This window comes from Numida meleagris, chromosome 9 (genome assembly GCF_002078875.1).
Source record: "Numida meleagris isolate 19003 breed g44 Domestic line chromosome 9, NumMel1.0, whole genome shotgun sequence".
Classification (NCBI taxonomy): Eukaryota; Metazoa; Chordata; class Aves; order Galliformes; family Numididae; genus Numida; species Numida meleagris.
This window is the reverse complement of record NC_034417.1, coordinates 10,752,348-10,779,027: the sequence shown is the minus strand read 5'-3', so window position 1 is coordinate 10,779,027 and position 26,680 is coordinate 10,752,348. Positions and strand designations below refer to the sequence as shown.

Genomic DNA, 26,680 nt, shown 5'->3' with positions numbered 1-26,680 from the left:
ATTCAAATTGCTGCTGCATTTACATCAAAACTCCAGCAGATGGCGAAAGGATCCACCTTATGTTTCAAAGGACAGCGCCTGCTTTGACAGGACTGTGAAAACACAAACATTTCTTCTCGCTTTCGTTCCCCCCCAAAAGCATTAAATTAATCATCTTATTCTGTTTGTCAGAATTTTCTGAACTAATTCACAACTCTGGACTGTTCCTGGACCAAGGATGTTAGATATGGTGGCTAATGACGGAAATAAATGTGTCCTGCCACATTCACGGATGGTAAGTTTGGCTTTGTTCGCCTCCTCAGAGTTAGAATGCCCAGTGTGGAGGCACACTTCGTATCGATTGCTTTTGTACATAAATTGCACAGCACACATACCCACAGGCATTAATATTTTAATGTTATTCCAGAAATAGTTAAAATGGGTGTCCATGCTTGTGTTGTCCGTTAATTAAGTACTATTAAAACGAATTTGCATCTCATGTGCCTTCACAGGACAGTTTTACTCAGTCACAAATGCACTAAGGCAAATCTCCATCGCTGTGGCAGAGCACTGCTCCTCGCACAACTGCTTTTCTCCTTTGTACGGCCTAGGACGGTTCTCCGGCCCGAAGCACACTCCCACAGCCCCGAGGGGCAGCACACACCATCAGCAAACGACCCAAGGACACGGACCCGCTCCTCCCCACCGCCCACCCCCGAGACATGGCCGCGCCCATAGGGCAGCAACAGCTCCATCGCGCGCCTGCGCAGCGCGGCCTGGGCGCATGCGCAGTGAGCTGCTGACGTCGCGGCGCGCGTCCGGCATGCTTGTGCCGCCGGCTGAGTGAGGGCCCGGCCCGGTCCGGCCCGGAGTGGCGCGGCTCCTCGGGGCGCGGCTCCTCGGGGCGGTGATGGCGGCCGCCGGTGGCGGTGCGCCCGTGGAGGCGCCTCCCGCTGCCGCCGGTCCTGTCGCCACCGCCGCCACCGCCGCTACCGCCACTACCGCCGCGGAGAGCGGCGCGGTGCTGCAGCGGGAGCCGCTGTACAACTGGCAGGCCACCAAGGGCTCGCTGCGGGAGCGCTTCGCCTTCCTCTTCTCCAACGAGCTGCTCAGCGACGTGCACTTCGTGGTGGGTAAGGGCGGCCCGCGCGGCGGCGGAGCCGGGGGAGCGCCTCCGGGGCCCGGCCAGCAGCGCATCCCCGCCCACCGCTTCGTGCTGGCGGCCGGCAGCGCCGTCTTCGACGCGATGTTTAACGGCGGCATGGCCACCACCTCGGCCGAGATCGAGCTGCCCGACGTGGAGCCCGCCGCTTTCCTGGCGCTGCTCAGGTCAGGCCCCGGGCTGGGGGGCGGCGCGGGGGGGGTCGGGGCTGCCGCGCCTCCTGCCCGCGGTCCGGCCGTGCTCGGGGCGGCGGGCACGCAGGGGCACGGCGTCCTGCTGGCGGCCTGCGGGCGGCTCGCGTTCCCTGCCGCCTTGTTGTGGGGCAGCCGAGCGGCCGCTCGGTGAAGCGCTTTGGTGTCCCGTCGGGCTTCTTGGTTATGTGCTGTCTATAAGGCGGTGGGATTTAGCAGCTCGGTAATCTCTGTTGTCGCTGCCCATCCATCTAACAGTGCCAGGAAGGAACTGAAACTGCTGTACACTACGTTTCATTTGATAATTTACTTTGAAAACGTACTTATAGAGTCACGGAACGTCCCGAGTTGGAAGGGACCTGTAAGAATCATCACATCCTGGCTCCACGCAGGACCACCACTCCTCTTACACCGAGCTTTTTGTTTTTCAGAGGTGCTAGCGAATTGTGTCCCTTTACCAAAGCAGTTAGCATCCCTTCTGCAGTCACACGTTTCAGATACCTTTGGGTGGAGAGAACATGCCGCAGATGCACGAGTCACACAAGGGAGAGCAGGCGTGCAGTGATGGGGAAGAAGTATGCAAAGCGGATACTGATTTGACCAGAGTAGGATCTGTTACTTCTCATGCCCACAAACCTGTCTGCACTGTATTTTTACCCACTGTAGTGGCAAATGATCATAGAAACAATTACTGATAGTTTCTTTGTGCATCGGGCTTATTGCTGAGGTGTGGTCATACAACTCATCTGCTCAACCCTAAGATTTTTTGCTAGGCAAAACTTCTATAAAGTGCGTTAAACAGAATTCTGTCATGAACACTTAGAAAACAAGCAATATTATTGCCTGGAAAGAAATCTGTAGTGTCTCTAAGCTTTCTGTAATGGGGAGAAAAAAAAAACGGCTTTCTTTTTGTTTTGGGGCCCGACAAGTGAGAACAGTGAGAAAAAGAGTCACATAGTTTTTTGGTAGTTATGGAAACAAGATTTGCAGCAACTGATTTTGCTTAAAAAAAAAAAAAAGCAGCATAGTGGCTTTGTTGCTTATTGGCAAGCAAACTGTATATTCTGCTTCCTTAGCAAAGAGGGAGTGGCAAACTGTAAGGTGAGGAGTTGGTGTTGAGTAGTGGGAAGTTGTCTTCCAAGCAAAAATGGTTTCAAAGGTTAAAAGTAAATTGCTGTGACATGTATGTGTGTGTACGTACGTAGATGTGTAAAAGCCACTAGACAATGAGAAGTAGATATAATGAGGGGTGCTTGTTTTGATTAAAAATATAAGCAAGGTGGCAGGAGAGTTCTGAGTAAGGATAAGAAGTAGAAGGAAGTGTAGGGTTGCTGTTAGAAGCAAACAAAAGCCACCTTGTGTTTGCAGAGCTGGTAGTACGTAATGGCCAGGGGACTTGCGTAAGTACATCGCTTATACTTGCATCGTGTCTGAATATCTCCAGACTGATGAGCTGTTGGAGTGTCTCGGGTTTGATGTTGTCTTTGGTATGGAATGCTTGGCAGCATTTTAGAATGTGTTTTATAGAGAGAGAGAGAATGCTCCCTCTTCGGACTCGAGCCTTGATACATACACACCAAACTTATATTGGAATAAGTATAAATACTTTGTTAGAAACATACTTTAGGAGATCTAGTACTGGACTTCCTCTGTGCTCCTATACACTGCTTTTAAAGTACACCAACTGTAAGACAACCTGTTTTTTTTCTTGGTGTTGGCCTCTTATCTGTCATCAGTAAATTGGTCAAATAATGGTGATTGCTTTTTGTAGAGCGCTCCTTTAATCTTTGCAGAGACCAATTTGAAGTATAGTGGCTTATTGGGATTGAGTTAGATCTTTGTATATTCATAGCAAGTGAACATCAAGATAAAAGAAACATTAAAGTGATGCAAAAACTGTTGGGAATAATTTACTAGTAGTTGGAAACTGAACAATTTTAACACGTGATAGTCACCAAGTTATTTTGATGTCCCTTCCAAGTTTTCTTTCGGATATATTTATATACACAATTTTAAATGCGCTACAGTCGCTACCTTTTTCTGACAGGAGAACTGATGTTCAGCCCCACTGAGTTGAGTGGAGGAAGAGCAGTAGCATGAACACAAAGTAGCACTAGTTCAGGCATGCCACGAATGAGAGCGTCAACACAGAGACAGCTCTTGGCGTGTGAGGAGAGGTTTTTACAGAGAAGACACGCCAAGAGTTCTTCTTTTATGAGTAGATGAATGCATCGTGGTTATCCATCCATATACTGAAAGGAGCCAGGATTATACAGCAGGAGCAATGCGCTTTATTAGCATCTTTAATAGTTCTTACAGCTACCTTTTGACTTGGCAAATTTGCGTTTTTTAGTAATTGCGAAAGACTTCTAGCTGTGAAAATTCCAGAAGAGCATTGGCATTGTCAGAAACTTGAAGTATTGAACTTGAAAGACTGAACACACAAAATAAGCCTGGTTATATGACATTCTTAAAATGGGCACTTCTTGCAGTAAGTTTTCTTCATTCAAAAACATGGAACTGTATCACATATTCTGTTCCTATGGGTGGTTATGCCCTGTGACGATCCATTTTTAGAAAGAGATCGTGAGGTCATTGTGATGGATTTGATGCTGTGCAGCTTTCTGTTGTCAGAACTTTAATCACTGCATTGGTCCCATTGGTTTTGTCATTGACTCGCTTTCGGGTAGGGAGCATCTCCTAATATAGGCACACAGCAGGAGAGAGATGGGAGCGTAGAACTTCAAGTGTGTCTTTCATGGGCTGACAGAACGTGCTGTGGCTAACAGAACTCACATGAATGAAAAGCTTGCATGCATGTTCACTGTTACTACATTTAAATTCCTGTATTTTGGCTGTGTAATTTTTTGATTATATGAGGCAAAAGCCTGTGAGACAGGGAAAAGAAGTATCAGAAAAGAACAGTTTGGAACTGCACCCTGATTCTTAAGGAAGTGCAGAAAGTGAACCAGTCAGTACGTTGGCCACATGTTGTACGCGCTTTAGGAATAAAATTAATCATGTTGTAAAAACAATTTGGTGATTTAATTTTTTTTTCTTCGTTAGATTAGGCAAAGTTTATAATGCAGCTCTTTTGCAGCCTGTTAATTTTTGACTCCAGCTTTTCTAAAACTATAAAAGGAGGGTTAGGGTGTTTTGAAGCAGGGTTTTTAAAATCTTAAAACCAAAATCTAAATGTGCTTTTCTGGTATTTCATAAGTTAATTGTCAATTTGATATGCAGAACTGCATGTTGAAAAATGTACTTTAAACTTGTCGGCGATTGTGACTGGCAAGTCAGCCCATTGTTTTCATTAACAAATAGTTCATAGCTGCCATAAATCAGCTCCAAATGTACTGTCTGAAACTTTTAGCAACAAGATTCACCTTTAGTTAAACTCCTCTCTAAAAGCTTTGGTGTAAATTCAGTTTAAAGAATTTATCTAGAGCATCGTTTGGATTTCCTGAATTAAATTATGTGAATGTTGGCCATTGGAATGGATTAGAGTATTGTAATAAGTATGTATCTGTTGATAAGTGACAGCAAACTTAATGTGAAATAATATATAAAATTAGTTGTTAATCAGTACAAAGTAATGGCTCGCAATTAGTAAGAATTTGGGTTTTCTTTGGAATATAAGAAATACGAACTGTAAAGAATTTAATCTGAAACGTACATTGCATGTTTCCATTAGCTGGATCTCCCCCTGCTGCAGACAAGCATGAGCCTGTTACTTTCACAAGTTACTTCTGTTAAATGCAAACTGATTATTACTGCATCAAAACCCCTTCTAAACATTTCTTCCATCTCAGCTTGTTGTTTGCCATTTATTTTGAGGAAGTCTGAACAGAAAATACAAAGAAATGTAAAGAGAAGAGTTGTCCTTCGTTGTGCAATGCATGCATCTAAAAATATGCCCTAGTTTATTTAATCACCTGTGTTTGTTCGGAGCAGAACATATTTGTGCCACGGATAAATGTCTGTAAGTCTGAAAAACTGATGAAATATTGATAAGGTTATCTTCAATGTCATCTGTAAGAAAAGTTATTTTTAAGAAACCATCTCTTCATACAGAGCCTCAAAACAAATCTTATCTTGTCTGGTCTCAAGTAACAGCTGCTCAGTATAGAGGGTTTTGTTCCTGTTTCTTTGTGGAGACTTCTATCTTTTGGTTTGCTGCTTCATGCTAAAATTTCAAAAATCATGTAACCACAAACAGTGCAGAGAAGCCAGGGTTTTTCTCGTGGCAGTCTGCAGCAAGAATAGAAGAGTCAAGGTCATCTCTCAGAATTTTACTCCCATTTCCTGTCTGAGCTCTAGAGACTAGACGTCATTGACTCTTTTCTCGTTGCAAGGAAGCTGATGTGTATTTTCAGTAGATTAAGTAATAACCCTGTAGAGGGTTATGTATTGATATTTACAAATACAGTTCTTAGTAGTTAATCAAAAGAGCATGCATTAATAAGCTGAGTAATTTTGCAGCTCAGCTGTTGTTTACAGTTTGGTGGCGATGTATAACTAGTACAGCCAGATCAATCTTAGAGTAATACATACTTAAAACAAATTTATGCCATTAGGTTAATGTAGTATTCTTTCTTCAATCCTTTCACTAGTTTATTATCTGCAGAAATGCTACGTGGTGAACTATTGCATGTTAGCAGTTGAAATCTTTGTCCTATTTTCTAAATCCAAAGAGATTGTCATGTGTGACTGTACCTCAAGATGTGTTTTTATTATAAATATTTGTATATTGATTTCTAGGTTTCTTTATTCAGATGAAGTTCAAATTGGTCCGGAAACAGTCATGACTACTCTTTACACTGCAAAGAAGTATGCAGTTCCAGCCCTGGAAGCACACTGTGTAGATTTTCTAACGAAGCACCTCCGAGCAGATAATGCCTTCATGCTCCTTACTCAGGTAGGTAATCTAAGCTTAGTTTTGATTTTCTATGAAAATTAGTATCTGGAGGGAAATGAGCATATAGTATTACTTCACGGTGGGTTTGCCATCACACAGTCTAATTTCCATGTGAAAATAATTCTGTTGCTTTGTTGGCATTTTTACAGACTTTCTTGGCTTCTAGTGATACTAATGTAGAGGAAGAAGAGAAAAAAACTTTTTTTGTTAACATACAATGTACTGGGACACTTCAAATGGAGTCAGTTTATTATGTATTATGTTTATGTGAATATCTCAATTGTTTGTTCAGATTTTTGTTAAGACAGTTTACTGTAACAGATTTGGTCTGTACTTCTTAAATTATATTTCCAAAACTAAAAATACAAACATGAAGGAAAACCTGTATGCAGTGTATTTTCAATTTTGTACTCTTTTTAGAATTTAAGTGCCTTGGAAGCTATAAACACAAGGTGTAGAGAAATCATCCTATTTTATTCTAGACTTGTACTAGATTTAAAAAAAATACTTGCTTCTTAGAATTAGCAGCTTAGTAACTTGATGCTTGCAGCAGCAGATTACCCAAAGATGTTCTTTACTTTCTTAGGCTCGTTTGTTTGATGAACCTCAGCTTGCTAGTCTTTGTCTTGACACAATAGACAAAAGCACTATGGATGCAATAAGTGCAGAAGGATTTACTGATATTGATATAGGTAAGTTCCTTCTTGTGTCCTAAGTATTGAACTTCCGAAAGGAGTCATACTGTTTTGTTGCTACGTTCTACTTCTCTCTTCAGGTACAGTGTATGGAATCTGTTTAAAAAGAAAAAGTAAAAATCTAAAATGGTTTGAAATTCTGCTTGTAATTCTTCTGGTTTTATGTTTTTTTCTTTTACAAAAAGCCAGCAGTTGTAAATTGGTTTACTTAAATTTGATTGCTACTATATATGTCTATATAAGATTTCACTCCAGTTCAGCTAGATCATGTCTAAAACTCAGACTGAAGGAAGATATTCCAGCTGCTCCAACATCTTGTAAAGTCACAGTTAACTTGTGTTCAGTGGACTTATGCTCAGACTCTGAATGTTGATCTCTACTCTTGATAAATCTAGTCTGCATTTCTGATATGTATTTTATGACAGCAAACGTTCCTTGCTCCAGTTCAGGGCGTATAAAAACTTCTGAAGAAGATATCAGGTTCGGAATGTGAAAACAGCTTTTTAGACTCATATTCTATGATTAAACTGAGAGGAAAACTTTAACAGACTAAACCTTAAATAGCCGATAATTTTTTTTTCTTAAGTTGTTTATAAAATGCAACAGTGAATAAGAAGTACAGGAGAAGTGGCTCCTGTAAAATGCATGTGAGAGCTCCTTTTCTTACAGTCTGTGTTCCACCTTCAAGCTTTGAGGGAGGCAAGTACGTCAATGTTTAAAATCCTTTTCATGTATGTTTAAACTGGTTTTGTGCGCACCACTGCTTCACGTGTCTGTAGTTGATTCAGACTGGCAGACAGGTGTGTCAGTGCTGTCATGAATGATTTGGTTTTTTCCTAGTGTACCACACTACACGATTACTGCCAGTTTTGATCTTGCCATAGCCATGGAAATTCTGTAGAATATTGGTTGTCACTATGTAGATTATGTATGATCACGCTCATATGAATGAAGAGGAAAGTTTATATGCTGTCTTCAGGAAGACAAATGATTTTGTTTGTTTATTTTTAGCTTGGAGTCCCTATACCATAAGATACATTGTGGTATTATAAATGTTCTTAGTGTTTATTTGTTTATGTATTAAGATTACTTAAAATATGTAGAACTTGTTGGTATGAATAGTGATGTACATCTGTTACCATTTTTCTTTAGACACATTGTGTGCAGTTCTAGAAAGAGATACCCTTAGTATTCGAGAAAGCAGACTCTTTGGAGCTGTTGTTCGTTGGGCGGAAGCTGAATGTCAAAGACAACAACTGCCTGTGACATTTGGAAACAAACAGAAGGTCCTTGGAAGAGCTCTTTCCTTAATCCGTTTTCCATTAATGACTATTGAAGAGTTTGCAGCAGGTGAGTTTTGGGATTCTTTATCTTACTGTTTGACCACAGCTCTGCACTGCTAGTCTGTGAGGGTTGAGATGCTTAACACTCTGTTATGGTGTTAATACTGTACTAATAAGCTTTGTGATGCAGTCTTAAGGAAAGCAAAACATCCTGTATAATACACCCTGGTTACTGGAAAACATTAGCGTCATCCTTGGCTTGCAAATAAATGTGGTTTAAATACAACAGTTGGAGTAGTTCTTAGAATTACCTTAGAAGTTTTTTCTTTTTGCAGGCCCTGCTCAGTCTGGAATCTTGTCAGATCGGGAAGTAGTAAATCTTTTTCTACATTTTACTGTCAATCCTAAGCCAAAAGTAGATTATATAGACCGACCAAGGTGTTGCCTCAGAGGAAAAGAATGCAGCATTAACAGGTTCCAACAAGTGGAGAGTCGCTGGGGCTACAGTGGAACAAGTGATCGCATTAGGTATGGCTTTGGAAACTATTTGAAGGAGAGACAGAAGTGTGGGAAGAAAGGCAGCGTATTACTCAACTTCCACTTTTTGGCAGAAGATACAGTAACAAACACGTATCAAAGAACAAAGTTCAAAAGTCTAGAAAGTCTAGGGTGTTTGCTGTATATCCAATTTTAAAATACCAAGTCTTGATCTGTTTTTATTTCAGAGATACTCAAAAGAATCTGGTTATTTTAAAAATAAATAAATAAATCTCAGTGGATTAGCAAAATGTTACACTATAAAGCTGGTACCTTAATAAGGTGGGGTTTTTTTCCTTACTATTGAAATCTAAATACAAAACACTATTGAAAATATAAATACAGTGCCATTTTTGGTTTAGCACTTTTTTTTTAGCACTTTTAGCACTACAGTGGGAGTCTTTCTTGCGTGACTGGGAAGAAGATAACAAACCCATCACAGTTGTTTAACTTCCCTTATTGGCTTCTGTTTTACTAGATTCACAGTTAATAGAAGAATTTCCATAGTGGGATTTGGATTATATGGATCTATTCACGGACCCACAGACTATCAAGTTAATATACAGGTACAGTATATTCTATATGCACCTATTTAAACAGAAAATGCGCTTAGTACAAAAGGCTTGGAGTATATTTGAGTAGAGTAGGAGCAGTCTGATAGATCAGGAGTGTAACCTGTTTTATCCCCAGCAGTCATAACTGGATGACTAGGGAAAAATAAGAACAGTACAAAACTTTCCTTCCTTCTCACTCTGTTCTACTGTCCTTCAGTCATTTTCGGCATTGGTATTTCTTGAGACTGGTTTGGTCTCTCTGTTTGGTAACTCCCAATGAATCATGCTGCAAAATACTTATCCAGTCTAACCTTGAATTCCTGTAAGTTTTCTATGAAAGAATTTCACAGCTTTATAATCTGTTCAGTTCTGCATTAAGTCTGCCCTCTTAATAAGGTTTCTAGTAATTCAGGAAAGAGATCTTGCATTTGTCATTAGCAGCTGTCAGAAATCATTGACATAATATGTAATAACTGCCAAAAAAATCTGCTAAAAAAGCCCCCTGTGTCATCGTGAAGGTACTGGAAACAAGATAAAAGACAGCATTGTGTTGCTTCATGAAAGCAGAGTATGCTTACATCTTGAGTAGTGTGTGAAGTATTGGTCTCTCACAGTAAAGTGTAGAAGGTAGTAAAAGAATAATGAAAATTTTCCATAAGCTACTGCTTTATGAAAGTGAGACTAAAAAGGCTAGGACCCTTCAGTTCATAGGGGAGGAAGTAATGGGGAGATGCGAGCAATATTTATGAGAGCAATGGATAAGGTGTCTCTCTTTTGGTTCTGATCGTATTTGAACATGTTCATTCATCAATAACAGACTCCTCAGAAGATAGAAGAGAGATGCACTAAATCTTCCCTAATAGTGCAGTTCTGGATGTTGGGGGGATGGAGGACAGAGTTCAGACTCATGTGCTGACCCTTAGCAGTATCTTCAGTTGCCACTGTCAGAGAGTATTGAACCTTATGGGCCATATGTCTGAATTGGTTGGGTATTTATCATGTTCTTAGCTTGCCTAGCGGCTTGGAACTCTGTGGCAAGAATGATATTGTGTTTGCTACTGCTTCAGTATTAGACAGAAGGTTGCACGTTACTGTTACAATAACTTCTTTTGCAAAGTTACTTCAACTTTAGACTTGCTTGAAAACATTGTCCCAGCACGGGAATCTCCTCAGTTTCTTCTGCTGATAAAAGATTTATTTGTATTGCTATTCTCTGGACTTATATGCATGAAGACCCTATGCTAATGCTGTGCATTTTGTACCTTCATGATGGTTAACCTGCAAGGCTTTTTGTTACTGCTGTCTTGAAAGATTGATTTAACTAAAACCATCAAAAACAATGTTAAGTTTTCCTAAACCTTGTGGGCTGCTTAATTATACTTTTTTTTTTTAACATTTTAATGTGTCAGTTTGAACCTTTCTCTTTTAGTTCATGTTTCTATAAGATTGTTTCCAATAATAGGTCTTTGCTATTCAGTTAGGCCAGCTACTTTGCGTTTTCTCAAGATTTTCTAATATATACTGGTAGCGTACTGGGAAGTTTGATGTCCTGTAGTAGTCTGCGTATAAGAATTTGATTTTCTTAATTGCTTATTTTAGCTTCTTTTGAGCCAGCTTCCTGATTTTTCCTTCTTGAAGTTCAGCACAGCTGTGGTGGATTTGATTTTGTTGTTCATGTAGGAATGTTGACTCTGAGTATATTGTGGACACTGTTACATAGTGTTTCCATTATGAAATTTTAAATCTGATCCTGCTAATCACTCAGTACCAAATGAAGGGTTGCGTTTCTTCCTACTGAGCAAGTGGTTCACAAGCTCATGAAATGATCAGTGATAGTATCTAAAAATGTCCCTCCTGCTTCGTGTCCTGGTATGACACTTGCCCAGTCTGAGAGGGTAGTTGAAGACACCATTAAAATTGTATTTCCTGATCCTGTAGCCTGATTTCTCTTAGCATGTTGTGCTCAGGACTGTCTTCTAGTAATATTGATCCAGCACTGTATCCTTCCCTTTTTAAGTATGGAATTTCAATGCATTTGAATTCTCTTATTGAGTTTAGCTTTGGTTTGATTCTAAGCTTTCTAACGAAGTCTTAACATTCTGCGGCTGCATGGTTGCTCTGTGCTGTGTATGTCAAAGCCTGGTACTATAACATCACATTGATTCACGAGGTGTGTGGAAAATTTTGTGAAAGAATCTGTGACTTCAGTTAGGAACAGACATTCCCCATCTTATTTGTCCCCATCGTATTTGATAGACTTCTAGCATTTGTTGGAAATTCTGTTTCAGTTTCTTTCTTGACATTGTATTTAAGGGTCAGATTGTCTTCTGTTTCCTATTTGATGCTTACTGCTCTGCCTGTTTTGTACTTAAGGATAGGAATCCTGTGTCTGTCTTTTACAAAAAGGTAATGTTGTCTTCACTGTTACAATATTCCAAAGAGCGTATCTAGGATGAGGTTTTGAAGGAATTTGTTGGCTTTTCTGCATTTCTCAGTTTAAAAACTTTGCTGCAGATTCCTTAATTTGAAATGTTATCAGTTCGGTGTTTTCCAATTATATATCTATGTAAATGAGTAGTATAGTGCACTAGGGTGGATCTTCAGAACAAAAGAGTTAGCTGCAAGTTCCTCAGTACCATACTAGGCATATTTGGGGATTTTTTACTTTACATTAACCTACTGTTGATAACACACTGATGTTTTAGTTGTTGCTGAGCAGTGCTGTACAGAGCTGTGTCCTTTTCAGCTTCTCATACTGTCCTGCCAGTGAGGAGGGCTGAGGGGGCACAAGTTGTTGAGAGGGGACAGAACCAGGACAGCTGACCTAAACTGGCCAAAGGGATAGTCTGTACCGTATGACATCACGTGGAAAAAAAATGGAAAACTGTGATGAGTTGGCCAGAGGTGGGGGGCAGCCGGTACCTGGGGACTGGCTGAGCACTGGTCAGTGCATTGTGAGCCATTGCCATTATTTATTTCTCTTCTGCCTTAGTAAATAGTTTTTATCTCAACCCACAAGTTCTACTTTGTTGTTTTTTTTTTCCCAGTGGAGCAAATGACTGTGGTGCTGTGCTGCCCACCAGGTTAAACCACACCAATCTGTTATGTTAAAGAGATATATGACTTCAGTATTAGAATTGTTAGTATTTATTTTGATTATGGATTTTGATATGGATTTTGATTATGGATGGGGAAAAAAAAAAATGAAGCCCTGTTTTAGGCAAAGTATGTATGCTCCCTTCTGCACAACATCAAAAATATATAGTAATGTAATAATAAACTATTAAAATTGGTAGGAAAGTTTTTAGTGGAGTAATCATTAGAAGTGTGCATGTTACTATAAAGCTGTGATATCCTACTTCTGCAAGAGATGTTCAGCATGGATTAGAAGTGGAATGAGAATTGTGATATCTGCTGTTTCTGATGTCCTAGCTAGTGATTCCTGTTTGCCAGAAGAACTGAAGGCAAAACAAATATGTGATGTGAGTGTGAAGACTCAAACTGTATAAAGCATGGAAGAACAAGTCTCTGCTTTATTCTAAGAATAAATGAGCCACAACCAGTGAAACATTTAAGTCCAGCGTCATGTGCCTCCCTTGTGTGGGCTAAGTAGGTGTGCAAAGATCAGCAAATCTAAGTTATAGGATCATGTGTAGTTTATTAAGGTCAAAAGCTAAAGGTTTAAGAGCTAATTATCCCCTCTCAAACGAAGCCTTTAACCTAGTTGGGGTGGCATTGTGGGCTAGATGGAGCATGCAGAATGGACAGCTGGTGTAAAACTCAGAATCTGTGGTTCAGCACCATGCTGGGTCAGCCATCATGGTATTATTGTTAGGAAATTACAGCTATCTTTCAATCTGAGATTGTGCTATTGTTGTAATTAAACAGGGTGGAGTAGGCAAGTGTTTTCTTGTAGAGTTCCAGTGTGCATGCAGTGAGAACCTTTCGCAAGTTTGTAAATCTAAAAATACAATTGTCCTGTTTTTCTGCAGATAATTGATTATGAGAAGAATCAAACTCTAGGACAAAACGATACTGGATTTAGCTGTGATGGAACTGCCAGTACATTCAGAGTTATGTTCAAAGAACCTATAGAGATTCTGCCAACAGTTTGCTACACAGCCTGTGCGACATTAAAAGTAAGAATGCTTAACAGTATAGAATAAAATATTACTATGATGCCAAGGTGGTTCTATGTGGGCAAAAGCACTACTTGGAATGTTTAATCTGGCAGCTGTCTTTGTCAAAACTTGTTTGATTTCTTTTGTTAAGGAGTAGCTATAATCAAGAAAACTGACAGCTTTCTTTTCTCATTTTCTATATACTAGTGCTAAAATACAGGAGAGAATGATTTGTTCTAGGAAAATTGACACATTCAATATTTTCTGTAAAGTCTTTTAAAAATAATATTATTTGAAAGATAATTCCATATACAGAATTCGAAGTTGAGTGGATTGGAAAAAAATGCTGCACGTTGAAATTATCTGAGGTGGGAAATTAAGTGATTAAGTCATACAACTTGTATGACAAGGAGAAGTACCAGAAAACATTTATTCATGATTAGTGGGATAAAACCAAGCAGTTCAGGTCTGCTGTCAGAGAAACCTTTTTTATTTAGACTTACAGCATCTGTTTCTGTTGTCTGTAATTTAGTATGTAACTTCTATTATGTGGTTACAGAAATTTTTTACTGTTTAAAATTATTTAAGTCAGTAGTGTTTGAACTTCAACATTTTGTAGGTCGTGCTGCACATTTCCATTCTGTTGCTAATCTCTTCTGCTGTTTTTCAGGGTCCTGATTCCCACTACGGAACAAAAGGATTGAAGAAAGTAATCCACGAATCTCCTACTGCTAGCAAAACATGCTTTGTCTTCTATAGTTCACCAGGTAACAACAATGGTACATCAATAGAAGATGGACAGATACCAGAAATAATATTTTATACATAATTTCACATGATCATCTCGGATGTGTCAGCATATCAGCGGACATTTACTGTCACCCACAGTGAGCTAGACAATTCTGTGAAATGACCCAAATGTGTAAAAGCAAAACTGACTTGTTCGAGAGGTACCGGGAAAGAGATTTTATCTGTGTCAGGGTTGGCAGAACTTTAAATTAATTTTTCCTTTTAACAAAGTGTCGAGTGGAGTAAGTAATCTGTATACTGAAGATTGTTTTGAACAGTATGTTGTGATTTAATGGCTTTGTGTTTTGAACCCTTCATTTCTCACATAGTAGAATTCATTTCTTGAACTGGAAAACCCTTATGGTTATGAACTTCATCTGTACATGTTCCCCAGCTTGTTCTACAAAGACAGTAACTCTGCTGCTGTACTCCCAGCTTGCACTTCTCTGTAATATAACCTTGGAACGATCCTGTGGACATGAATTACTACTAATTTTTTTTTTCCAAGTACATCAGCAACGCTGGGTTCATATTGCTATCAACCTTGAGTTTTTGGATGAGTTCTGGAGCATTGACGGACTTGGTGCTCCAGGCAGTAACTGCCGCTGCAGTGAAGAAATGCTATAGCAAATCCTGCAATAAATGGATCTTTCCAGAATCTCTTTTTAATTAAAAAAGGGCTGTTTGGGAATATAGAGCTGGTTATGGAAATAGCCACTGTATATACATATGTGCCTATACAAAAATGTACAATGTGAAAATGAGAATACAGGACTTGTAATGATATTATTTTGACTGGGTAATCTAATACTAAAGAATTAGTATCAACTATGGCCTGTTTGTATGCGGCTTGCTCTATGGTCATCTGATGCGGGCCATGGATGTATACAGTGATCTGCCTGCTACGGCTAAGGGCCAAAGCACACCTCTCCCGCAGGCATTGCATCCCAGCTGCTCCGCACCAACTCCTCTCCGCGCTTCTCGCAGCACTCAGCTCCGTGGCGCCAAGAGGCCGTGACGCGCATGCGCGGCCGAGGGGCGGGGCGAGCGCCGTTCCCGGAAGCGCCGCGCCATGCTGGCCCTCGCCGGCTTCCGTCAGCGGCTGGCGGCACCGCTACGGAGCCGCAGCGGGGCCATGCCCCGGAAGGTGCGAGCCGGGCGGCCGAGAGCGGTGCCCAGCTCTTTGTGCCTGCGGTCCGACGCCCGTTTTTTTCTTTCAGGGAAAAACATCCGGGAAGGAGCCCGCTGAGCCCGGCGCCGCCGCGGGGCCGGTGGTGGCAGCGGGCGACGGCGGCGTGAGGGTGTCGGTGCGCGCCAAGCCCGGCTCCCGCTGCAGCGCCGTGACAGGTGGGCGCCCGCCGCGGTCTGACACTTCTGTTCCAATGGCAAGAGCAGCTCCTTCACGTCCGCCTGCGTGTAGAGCGGTGTGCGCACGCGCAGATCAGAGCCTCGTTCCGCACAGGTGTGCGGCGCGGTGCGGCCGGGCTGCGCTGCCCCGAGCTGTGCGTGCCGCGGTGCCGGCGCCGGCACGGCTGCTTCAGCAGGGACGGAACCTGCAGCAGCTTTAGGCTGTCAGTGTTTCTGTTCAATAATGTGTGTATATATCTGAAAGCTAGGGCAGAGTAGAACTCAACATCGAGAACGCGTTTCAGTTTTTACACTCAGGAAGCGCTGAGCGATTTGGTGAGTTTCCTCAAGGCCGGTAAAATCAGACAGGAGTGTTGAGGCGCAGAGCCCGGGCAGCTCGGCGGCTGCGGTTCTTGGTGAGGTAACGCAGCGTACGGCTGCGCTGTGCCTGCAGCACAACGCGCACCATGGGGAGCGTTGCTGCTGTGCCCAAGGGCTGCGGTGTTGGAATGGTAACACCCAGCTGCCCTCTGGCACAGGGCTGAAGGCCGCGCCGTGCTGTGTGCTGGAAGCCTCTCATTCTGTGCTCGCTAACAGTTTCAAGGCTTTTAAAAATGTTGACTTATTCGCTGCTCTGGGAGTTCATTGGGATTTAAATTAAAATGCTTCTGAAAGCGTAAGCATTCATTTCTGGGAAACGACAGTTAGGCATTTTGAAGATTCAGCGCATGAAATCCTGCGATTCTTCGTTGTAGATGTGACAGCCGAGGCAGTAGGTGTGGCTATTGCTGCACCTCCGTCAGAAGGGGAGGCGAACGCAGAGCTGTGCCGCTACCTCTCTAAGGTGCTGGAAGTGAGGAGGAGTGACGTTATTTTAGAGAAGGTACTTCTTTTTTTTTTTTTTTTTTTTTTCCCCTTTCAGTCTTATTCTGCTGCACTGTAAATCCAAGGCTCTGAAATGTTACTCACTGAGTACAGCGAGCTGCTCTCCAAGTTCAGTCCAAAAGACACTTGAAAAGCTTTTAATTGACTTAATGGGATGATTCATTAAGGAAAAAAAAAACTGGTATAAGAAGAACCACAGCTGATCTTGAGATCTTTAATTAAAATAGTTCTAATTATATATTTTCAAAAATGTATTTGGTACATGTCTTCTGAGGCTCTTAGAGATTCTTTTGCTTTCATTTCAAGTTCAGCTCACATAATTTGTGCAGAGAATGTGCATTTTAGGAAAAAAATGCATTCATTTTTTGAAGGTACCTCTGTATTTTCTGACAAGTACCCATGGTGCAAAAAAAGAGTGTATGTAAAAACCACTGTTACAGCTGGGCCTCAAGAGATTCTTTGTATGAGCAGTGTTGTGTGTTGACACATGATGATGTTAGGTGGAAACTGTTTTATTCGTTGCACTGAATAAATCGTTAATTTATCCATTCATTATGCTTGAATGTCAGTTTTTCCAACTGTGTTGATGTACACTTTGTGAATGTGAGGACACAGTGAAAAATGGTGCCTTTTATTTTTCTACATTTGTTTAATGCACTAGTTGTAGAAGTCTTTTAAAGGATGGAAAATAGCAATATGATCAATGAACTGAGCCCTGCTTTGGTGAAAGGCAGAGATACTGAGATTAGGTTCTTTTTTTCCTGACTCCTAGGCAAATTCCTTAATTCTGTCAACATTTCACAAATTACAATTTTCCTGTCTTAAAGAGTTGTTCAGATTTAACTAGATAAACATCATAAGTGCTAAGCAGAGCTAGGCATAAAAGGGACCAGCATTTTCTGACCTTCTTAACTCATTCTGACTGCCAGAGTCCAAGTAATTACAAGCTAGCACTTGTTTTCCTCAGACCACTGTTTGTTCTTGGTGGAGCACTGCGTTAAAGTTTGTGTTTTATTTGTGATTTTCTGTTCTGATCTGGTAGGTGTGCACACAGAGTGGTTTTTGTACTGGTTGCTCTCTCATACTACTTGCTTCGTGATAAGTGATAACACTGACAAAACAGTCCAGTGTGGCAGGATTTGGTATAAAACCAGGCTTACTCTGTTTCTGTCTGAAGGGCTTGATTTTCATTATCAACTGTCTAGACTGCTTCAAAAGACTATTTTTCATTCTTAAATTCCTGCCATATTTCCACATAGCAGGGTTCAGACATTTTTCTCCTTCAGGATGTCCCAAATCGGTCTTCCAAGCTTTTTCTCAGGCCATAGATTAAAATGCAACATGTTTTGTTTCTCTTGTTTTTACTGGCAAATTTGTAGCTTCAGGCAAAATGAAATGAAGTTGCATGTTTGCCAGTTCCTATGTAAAAACAATTTTGTCAGTAATATTTAAAATAACAGCCATTTGAATCCGAATATCTTATATGCTATATACAGTGCAGTTTGTTGTCATTTAGTTGATATTATCAACTGGAGAATTCAGCTTAAGAGTAACTAATACTCCGTGGGAGGCAGTGTTGAAGAAAGATCTGAAAGTCCACATCTACCAAATGTTTGCAGTAACTTTTTAAAACCTCAAACAAAATACAGTTGGAATTTTGCTTCTAAATAATGCAGTTGAATAATGGAAACTTAGCATTCCTTGCTTTTTGTTCTAGTCTATAAGAAAGGCATAAATTCAAGGCATGCTCTGGGAGCTGTATCCAGTTTTAAAAGGAGAACAGATAAGACGTTGCTTTCGACCTTTAAAATAATAAGAAAGGATGTTGATGAACCATTTCTGACGTCTGTTAATTTTGCCTAGCTACTCACTGAGAATTATTTTAAGTATCTAAATGATGTGTTGGCATCATGATGAGCTTTTCTGCAATGTGTGTTTGGTGGTGATTCTCTGCAAGATGACTTCTGTGTGTGTGTGTCTAACACAGGGTGGTAAATCACGTGATAAAGTGGTGAAGATTTTGGTATCGGTGACACCGGATGAAATATTAGAAAAACTGAAAAAAGAAGCTTCCACCTGACCTAAAACAAGAGCGGAAAATGGAACAATGTAATGCATCGTTGTGAACAGACTGATGGTTTTTTCTTATGTAAATTGGTCCTTCTGGGAATTTGGATACTGACTGGGAAAAGATGCTCCTCTGCCTCCCTCTTCCTTTGTTAATGTGACTGCTGTAGAGCTGAACTGTTCCTGTAGGTTTGGTTAGAAAAAAAATGTGTTTACTGAGGCTCTGTGTCTGTTTCTGTCAGTAAGACTTGTCCTCTTCCCTGCTCTATAAGGGTTTTTGAATGCAGCAAAATTTCGTTCACAGAGCAAAAGGCTTGGACTGATGGGCTTCAGAGGCATTGGTGCAATGTGAATGCAAAACAATCAGTCAGTCTGGATGGTAAAGACCTTAGAAGTGTTCTCCTTAATATCTGGTGGTATGTGTTCAGTGCGGTTCCACACTATGTCAAATATGGAAATCTAAAATTAATGTATTTAAAGCTAATGTATATACTGTGGTTGGTCATCACACAGGCAAGTTAAAACCAGAATTACTTGCATAGCTGAATCAAAATCAGAACGTCATAGTACAAAAAAGGTGACCCAGAACCTAATAGCTGCATACATAGTGGCACTTTGTAGTAGTCTGTAATTAGTTACCTGATGAGCAGAGATATGATTGTGGTAGCTCTGCAAAATGTTTCTCAAGTGTAACGACCTTTTAATAAAAGGGGCAAAAAATATTATCCAACTTTGTTTTGTGTTTATATTTTTAACAGAAACATTATTTCCCAGATGTCATGTACTAGAGCGTTACTTTTAAACAGAACAATTTTGCAGTTTTTCTTTGTTTTAAAATTGAGTACTGTCCTACCCTGTAGCAAAGCTAGCAGAGTCATAGGCAGAACAGAACAAGAAGTCTGAAACAAAATGGGCAGCCCAGTCTTAAGGGTAATGAGAAAACTTAACTTTTCTTATGCTTCAGAGGTCATGGTAAGTTTAAATGTATGTGATAACACATGCATCTGGTAGGAGTTCGCTTTTTCGTCTGAGTCACTGCTGATGTCTGAAATTGACTTGTCTTTACTTTGATTGTTGTATTTTATAAGTGTAGGAATACACATGCATCTATGTATTTAATACCTAAGGTAAAAAAAAAAAAAAAAAAAGTAATAACATTACAGATGCAAAAGTTACAGCTAAATTCCTCTAACTAGCTTCATCTGCTGCAAACTGTAGCTCACAGGTTCCATTTTTCATGGTTGAAAAGCTTTTGTTTTCTCAAATGTTCTGCTTCCTATTATCCTAAATATTGCAACAATCATTTTTAGAGTCAGAGAACTAACATTTGTCACCTCCATGAAGGTGTCTTATTTTAGGAGATTTTATGAAAAACTTTGTTTGGACTGTGTTTGGAGAATTAAGTCTAAATTGTGTCTGGTATTTGTTTAATGTTTTGCAGCTGGGCTGCTTATTTTCTCAGCCTTATGGGCATACATTGCCTTGCTTGTATTTCCTTTTCAGACCATATGGGCCTATTTCTATGTATTGTTCTGTCAGCTTTGATTTGCAGCTCACTGACATTTCGTCTGTTCTTGCCCAGCAGAGGGGTGCCATGTCTTGCAGAAAAGTTAAGTCAAAGCAAGCAAAAAGTAAATGTTCATGGTTGGTTGGTTGTTCTTGTTTTGTTTTTATTTATTTCCCAAGCTTCTGTTTGCTATGAGTGGGAAACAGCAATCCGAAGATGGAGGAATCCTGCTTTCCTAGCACTGCATCCTGAGATGAATGCTGCAGCAGCTGTTATAAAAATTTCTCAGGAGGTTGGTGCCATGTGTTCCATGGCATGTGTTACAGGCTATATTGAAATAACGTGTTACACTTTACCAGGACTCCAGAGCCTGATGGAGGTGGGAGCTGGGTAGGCAGGTGCAGTGTCTAAGGTGAGTTGGTCTTTGGTTATCTACGAAAGTAACCAATTTAATCTTTTGGTTCCCTCTCTGCTTTTGTTCGGCCTAGTGTCTCTGGGAGAAGTGTGGCAAAGAAAGCCTTCATGCAACGAAAACAATTAATTTATTATCACCAAGCCAAATTATTTCAGAAGGATAAAATAAATAACACTGGAGTTGCTGTGTCTGAGAACCTCTTGTATCAAAGTTTTCGTGTAGTCTCTCCGTTATAACTATAATGTCTGAGTCATAGATATGTTTGTCCTGATGACATGCCTGGGAGGCAGGAAGATATTGCTGTTCCATGACACAGCGAAGTGAGGCACAGCGGGGTTAAGTGGCTTGTGTGCCCAAACAAGATGTCAGTGCCAAAACTGTGATTTAGGCCTGGCTCCTTTATATCATTATATTGAAGTCCAACCCCATCAACACTCCTCATGAACGTAGTGGAATGCTTTAATGCTATTTACAAAATGGTGGTAGCAAATATTCTATCTCTTTTCAGCAGAATGTATTTTTAATAGAGCAGTGCCTCCTTTTACTCGTTGGTCACCCCTTTATCCCTGTGCCTAAGAGTATCCTTTTCTTTAAGCAATATGATCATTCGACTGCTTGAAATCCTGCTATTTACTGAAGCTCTGTCCTCTTTTCCTAGTGTATTGTCTGACTGATTTCAGTAAGATCCAGTGTGATTTAATATCTTAGTTGTGGGCAGTCTGTGTATTTTTTTTATGTAATTGAGTTATTTGTAGCTTTGGAACACTGAAAGTAGAAGTTATCTGAATACATGCTATGTCAAGCAGCTTTATGGCATAGAACATTCTTGCTCTTTCTTCCACTCAGTTTATGTTTATTTTCTAAAATCAAACTTTGAAAGCAGGTATATGGTTTCATTGCAGCACTACTCTAATATGCTAATTAAGGATATTTAATTACCTCCTCTGAGGCTGGCCTCCTCGCTCTTTTGGTTTCAATCCACTCCGTTTATCATCTGCAGCACATTCCCATCTCTGCTTTTAGTCCCATGTGTTTTGAAATCCCCAGTTCTTCCTGTATCATCAGTCTAAATGATCCCATGTAATTGACAACTTTGTCAATAACTGGCAGTGGCAATTTACCAGAAAGTGCAGTTTAATATCTTCCTTCCTTCAGCCTCCAGGAAGATAGATACACCTGCTCCTTCTCCTCAGTACTTCACATCTCTCTCTGTTTCCCCTCTTGTACTGTTTATTTGCATATGTAAAACCTGAACCAGCTGAATCCACCTTTTGTTATTATTGCAGCCCACTATATTCCCCTCCTAATGTTTTTCACCTTTATCTCAGGGGGATGATTCACTGCCACATTACAGTGAAAATGTGCTGTCGTCTCCTCCTGGGAGCACAGTGCTTTACCTGCATGTAAAGTCTCTCTTGCTTATTATTCTCTGCCCCAAGTGCAGCAGCCTTTCTTGGTCCTCGTAATGTAGCCAACACACAATAAACAGCCAGAAAACTGCTGAAGAAATGAAATACTTGCCTGAAAGGAAGAGTGTGGTACTTCTCTAAGGTAATGGGAATTCATTTATTCCCGGTCCTTTGTATGTAACTTTTCAAGTAATTGTTTGTAAACAATGAAGAGTTTTGCTTTCCTCTATAAATACTGCATTTGTTTGTTTTTGTATTCTCTCAAGGGCTGGGAAAGCTGAAATGACAAAGTAGTCTGCTATACCACCTCACTGTGTGCTGCTCAGTTTTTGGAAAGTTGTCTCAGTACCATTTTGAGATTCTAAGTGTGAAGTAAGACGTGGAAAAAGAAACGTCTTGAGTATTGCTATAGCAGTTGGTCACTATAGAAACATGCTGTAAAGATAACAGTTGACCACGGGCTTAAGGTGAAAAGAATGTTGAAATGAGCAGCAAATGTTCAAAGCCTCTTTTGTGCTGCTCAGATGAAGCAGTCTGCCTTGTGGGATATAACTGGGGTTACAAATGATCATCCTGGGGTAATAGCCATGAAGCTGCTTTTTTTCTGTTATGTGGAAGGTGTGCAGTGCACTTGGGAAGGGCTAGCAGCACATTGTTCCTTCAGCCAGCTTCTGTTGCCATAATGTCTTGCAAGGATTCATTAAGGCTCAATTTAAAAAAAAAAACAAAAAAACCACCAAAGCTCACAATACATGTTTGGACATCCTTAGTGTCCACCTGCCTGCAGTGTGCGCTGGCAAGTTGAATTTTAGAAAATAAACTATCTATATGGAACCTTTTTATTTTTCTGGTGCCACTTTGCAGGTTTTAAGAAAAGCTATTGCAAAGTTTTCTTCTTCTTTTCTGATGCTCAGGGGATCTGTGAGAGGCAGGCACAGCAGTAGTATCCCCACATGTGCTCAGCTCCAGCAGCTGCCTCCCTGCCACGAGTCCCTGGGCCCTCTTGCTCCCCTCTCAACTTCTCTGCTGGTGTTCCAGGTGAGTGCTCTCTTGCAGGACCAGGCTCTGGGGTTGTTTCTGCTCTGTACTTCTCACCTCAGCATTCTTGCTGGTACTTAGTTCCTTAGATGCTACCACATTATCTTTCTAATTTCTTGGGCTTGACAGCACTTGGAGTGTATCTGAATGCACGTTCGTTTTGGAACGGGAAAAATGTCCTTGTGAGATAATCTTTGCAGTCAGAGAGCAAACTCGTCCCTCTAGTGGGGCCCTGCAACAGCTTTGTTGCCTCCTGGCATTTGCCCTTTAATAAAATGTCTCCTTTTGTCTTCAGTAAATCTGACAGCAATCAGCTAGCACATATTTGAGGTTGTGTTCCTGCTCTGAGGAAAGATTGCTGTTTGCTACTAGGATGCGGTTATGAACAGGGAATTGTTTTCATTATTTCAGCTGCTTCTTAGCAGCGTTTTGACAGTGAAAATGCAGTCTGTTCCTAATAAATATGATAGGTTCATGGGTTTTTTTTAATTTTTTTTTCTTTTTTGTTTGAAAACCATGATTAAGTTCATCACTGTCTGAATATCAGTCCTAATAAATATAGGGAGAGGACCAGCCAGGCTAATTGTACTTGACTAATTTCACTTAATAAGGATGTCTGATTCTGCTCCATCGCTTCCTTGCACAGTTCAGGTTGAGCTACTAAAGCAGACCCAGAGCTTTTTGATAAAATATTTCTAAAAGATGATCAGCTTATAATGACGTTCTTCTGACTTCTTTTTGCTGAGTTTTCTGTCATTTGTCAGCTAGAATTAAAAAAAAAAAATCTTTTTTTTAACAAAGTGCCAGGTGATATTTCTGGCAAGGCGTGAATGTGAATTGAGAACATCTGAAAACAATGATTTGACAATAGCTGTCATTAAGTTGTGTATGTGCAGCAGAACTAGCCTTCCAGTAGCCAAATGCTTGTATGTGTAGCAGTAGAGAAGATGTAAGATTTAATTAAACTTCTCAGTGTATAAGCCTGTATAAACCCTAGATTTTTAAGTAAACACATGTTGTTAGTTCATTTTAAGAACTTAGCTATTTCCAGACTGGGTTCTTATCTTTGTCCCACTGGTATCCATTGGGAGGCACCTTGATTAGACACCCTGAGGAAACGGAACCTGTTTGCTTGATTCCTGGGTTTGAATAATAGGTAAACTTCTTAAATCTGAAATTGAAAAAGATAAACATGGGGAGGGGGAAAAAAGGGAATAATTTTATATAAGGGTCATACATGGGCTAGTAGCAGTTTTTCTTTGCTTGTTGGAAGTATTTGCTGCATATCCGAAGCTCTGCTGGAGAAAATCATGCACAGAATAGAGGAACGGAGAAACTCTGGATGTTTTATAGCTGTTACTCTGCTGTTTAGCACTCAAGACAAAATAGGGAAAAACTGTCACAAGAGTAATACTTTTCTAGGCATATTTTCAAGGACCATAAATCGAATAATTTGCAACATAATGTCCCCCATCTTTCACAGTTATTTGTTTGCTTACAATCTGTGAATCCAGGTGGAAAAAGGATATTATATTGCCTATGACCCTCTTAGTGTGAATTGTGAGCCCTTAAATGCCAAGCTACTTTTTTCTTTTTAGGAAGGAAAGATTTATCTTCTGAAATCATAGATCCATGCAAAGGCTGTCCATGTGTAATATGGAAAGAGCATCTACTGGTGCTGTTGTTATTTAGAGGTGTGTGGGTTAAAATACAAATTTAGGTGGAAAAATCTGTGCGCTACTCAGAGCTCCTCTCTCCTGCCTTCTCATCTCATGTATGTAAATTGATTCTACAAAGGCAGCTACAGTTTGACAGTATTTTCCCTCTGTTGACTGAACTTCTGTCCTTCACAGCAAGTCAGGACTAACACTCTGTAATTGCTCTGAGAGGTCGGCACATCCCCCTGACACCGCTGTCATCCAGCTGCAACTCCTGAGGCCCTACCTCATCTGCAGAGCTCCCTCCAAAGCACTGTGAGGTCTCCCACAGGCTTCCATGATGCTGACCTGGCAGCCCTGGGGCCCCCTCGCAGCAGGACGAGCTGCTGCCAGAAGTGCTCATTGAGGTTAGTGCATTCCGCATGAGTTTGCTCTGCAGGGGGAGTATAACCGTGGACTGTATTAAAAATTGTTTCAAAGTGAGACATTCCTTTCTTTTTCTGTGTCAGGACAGCATTAAGACTTAATTAAAAGAGCAACTTGAACTCTGAGAAATTCACACCAATCATTGCTCCTCTGCTGTATTAATTTCCAGTGCTGAAGGAGGACAAATACCAAAAGGGGAAGACATGTCAAGATTTAAGTGAAATCACTTAAGATGGTAAAATCAGGTCTTCTGATTAACTGGCTCATTCAACAGAGTCATATGTGAGAAGGTAAACCAAACACTTGTTTTCTTTTCCTTTGCTGCCTGTGAACAGCATCAAGCAGAAGTGTCAACCATCCTTTGTCTCTTCCAAAATGAAGTGTTTTCCCCACAAAGGAGCCTTTGGTCTACTGCTACATGCCTGTTCAGTTTTAGAGGATAAATATAGCCTATGGTTTTAGAGGGTAAATCTGTGACTTCTTAGTTGTAACAAACAAGTGTGACTGCCACCAGATTTGGCAGCAGAGAATAAGCTATCAAGATTGTTGTGAACTTAGAATTGGCAGCAGGGGAGAGTGAGCTGTATTTAAGTATTTTAAAGAAGAACATGTCCTAAACATTAAGATGAGAGCCAATTTTAGAGACTAGGACTGCCAGTTATCTTTGTGTCCAGTTTCACGAGGATGTTTTCCAAAGAAGAACGTCAGACTTAAAATAACAAGGGCGTATAAACTAGCTATAGCATTCTGTGTTTTGTCCTTTTCCCCCATTCCTTTCTATTTGTAATAATCTATATATTCTCACTGTAGATTAGATACACGTTCTTGGAGATGCATACTCCTCTTTTTCCATGGGTAAAGCTCCAAGTCTCTAGTTGACGCTGTAATACAAATAATAATAAGAGCATAATCAAGGTTGTATTTGTTTTGTGGTTATTCTAAACTCTAGAGGCTTACAGTAATTATAATACCATTAAATACTAACAGCAGAAGATTTAGGAGTAGATCATGAGAACCCTGGAAGGAGATGAAAATGTTGCTCAGTTTTTTTCAGTACCCCAGGCACTGCATTCCTCTCTTTTATAGCAAAATACCAACTTAAAATAATTTCCAAACTGCTGGGACATAGATCAACTCCCCTGTGCTAAGGGCAAAGCATGCCATATAGAAGATAGGTTTACGTGGGAGAAACTGAGCAGAAATCAACTCAGTTTCAAAAATTAGTTCTCTGTGATTTTGGAGCACTGCATCTCCCTCCATTTAGCGGTCAGAGATACTGCATTGAGTGCTCAGAGACAGGAATATGAAGAAAGCAAGTCTTCCGTACATCTCAGCATACCTCTCACCGCGTTATCTGATTGCTTTATGAATTGTGCAGCCAGGGTTATGACTTCATTTCAAAAACTTGTGGAGTGTACTGATGTGAAAGCATTATATGACATGGTTCTGTGACCCAGCCCTTTGCCTCACACAGCTGTACTGAGTACCAGCTTGTATAAGCCAGTGCAATGTGGTTATCTGTCTCCTGTCCTCTATCATAATGTGTTCACAGTGTAAAGCTCCTTTCACGTGCTTAACTTTGTGTAAATACAAGGGATGAGGGCACTGTGCATCTAGAAACCAGGTAATGGAATTAGTTGTGCTAAGACTTAAGGTGTCACGGTCCCCACGTGAGATAGACCAGCTCCTAGCCAGTCCA

The 26,680-nt window shown here is 40.6% G+C and overlaps 2 protein-coding genes across 2 annotated transcripts; both read left to right on the top strand.

Moving 5' to 3' along the window:
- BTBD1 (BTB domain containing 1) lies at positions 788-15,062 on the top strand. The gene is made up of 8 exons (XM_021407438.1): positions 788-1,308; positions 6,094-6,250; positions 6,837-6,942; positions 8,098-8,295; positions 8,564-8,756; positions 9,244-9,331; positions 13,312-13,458; positions 14,111-15,062. Exons 1-8 carry the CDS (start codon positions 890-892, stop codon positions 14,267-14,269), a joined length of 1,467 nt encoding a protein of 488 aa, XP_021263113.1. The 5' UTR covers positions 788-889; the 3' UTR covers positions 14,270-15,062.
- C9H15orf40 (chromosome 9 C15orf40 homolog) lies at positions 15,238-19,253 on the top strand. The gene is given in 4 exon segments (XM_021407439.1): positions 15,238-15,421; positions 15,424-15,576; positions 16,332-16,459; positions 18,449-19,253. Coding segments are annotated over 4 exon segments (543 nt in total). The 5' UTR covers positions 15,238-15,252; the 3' UTR covers positions 18,542-19,253.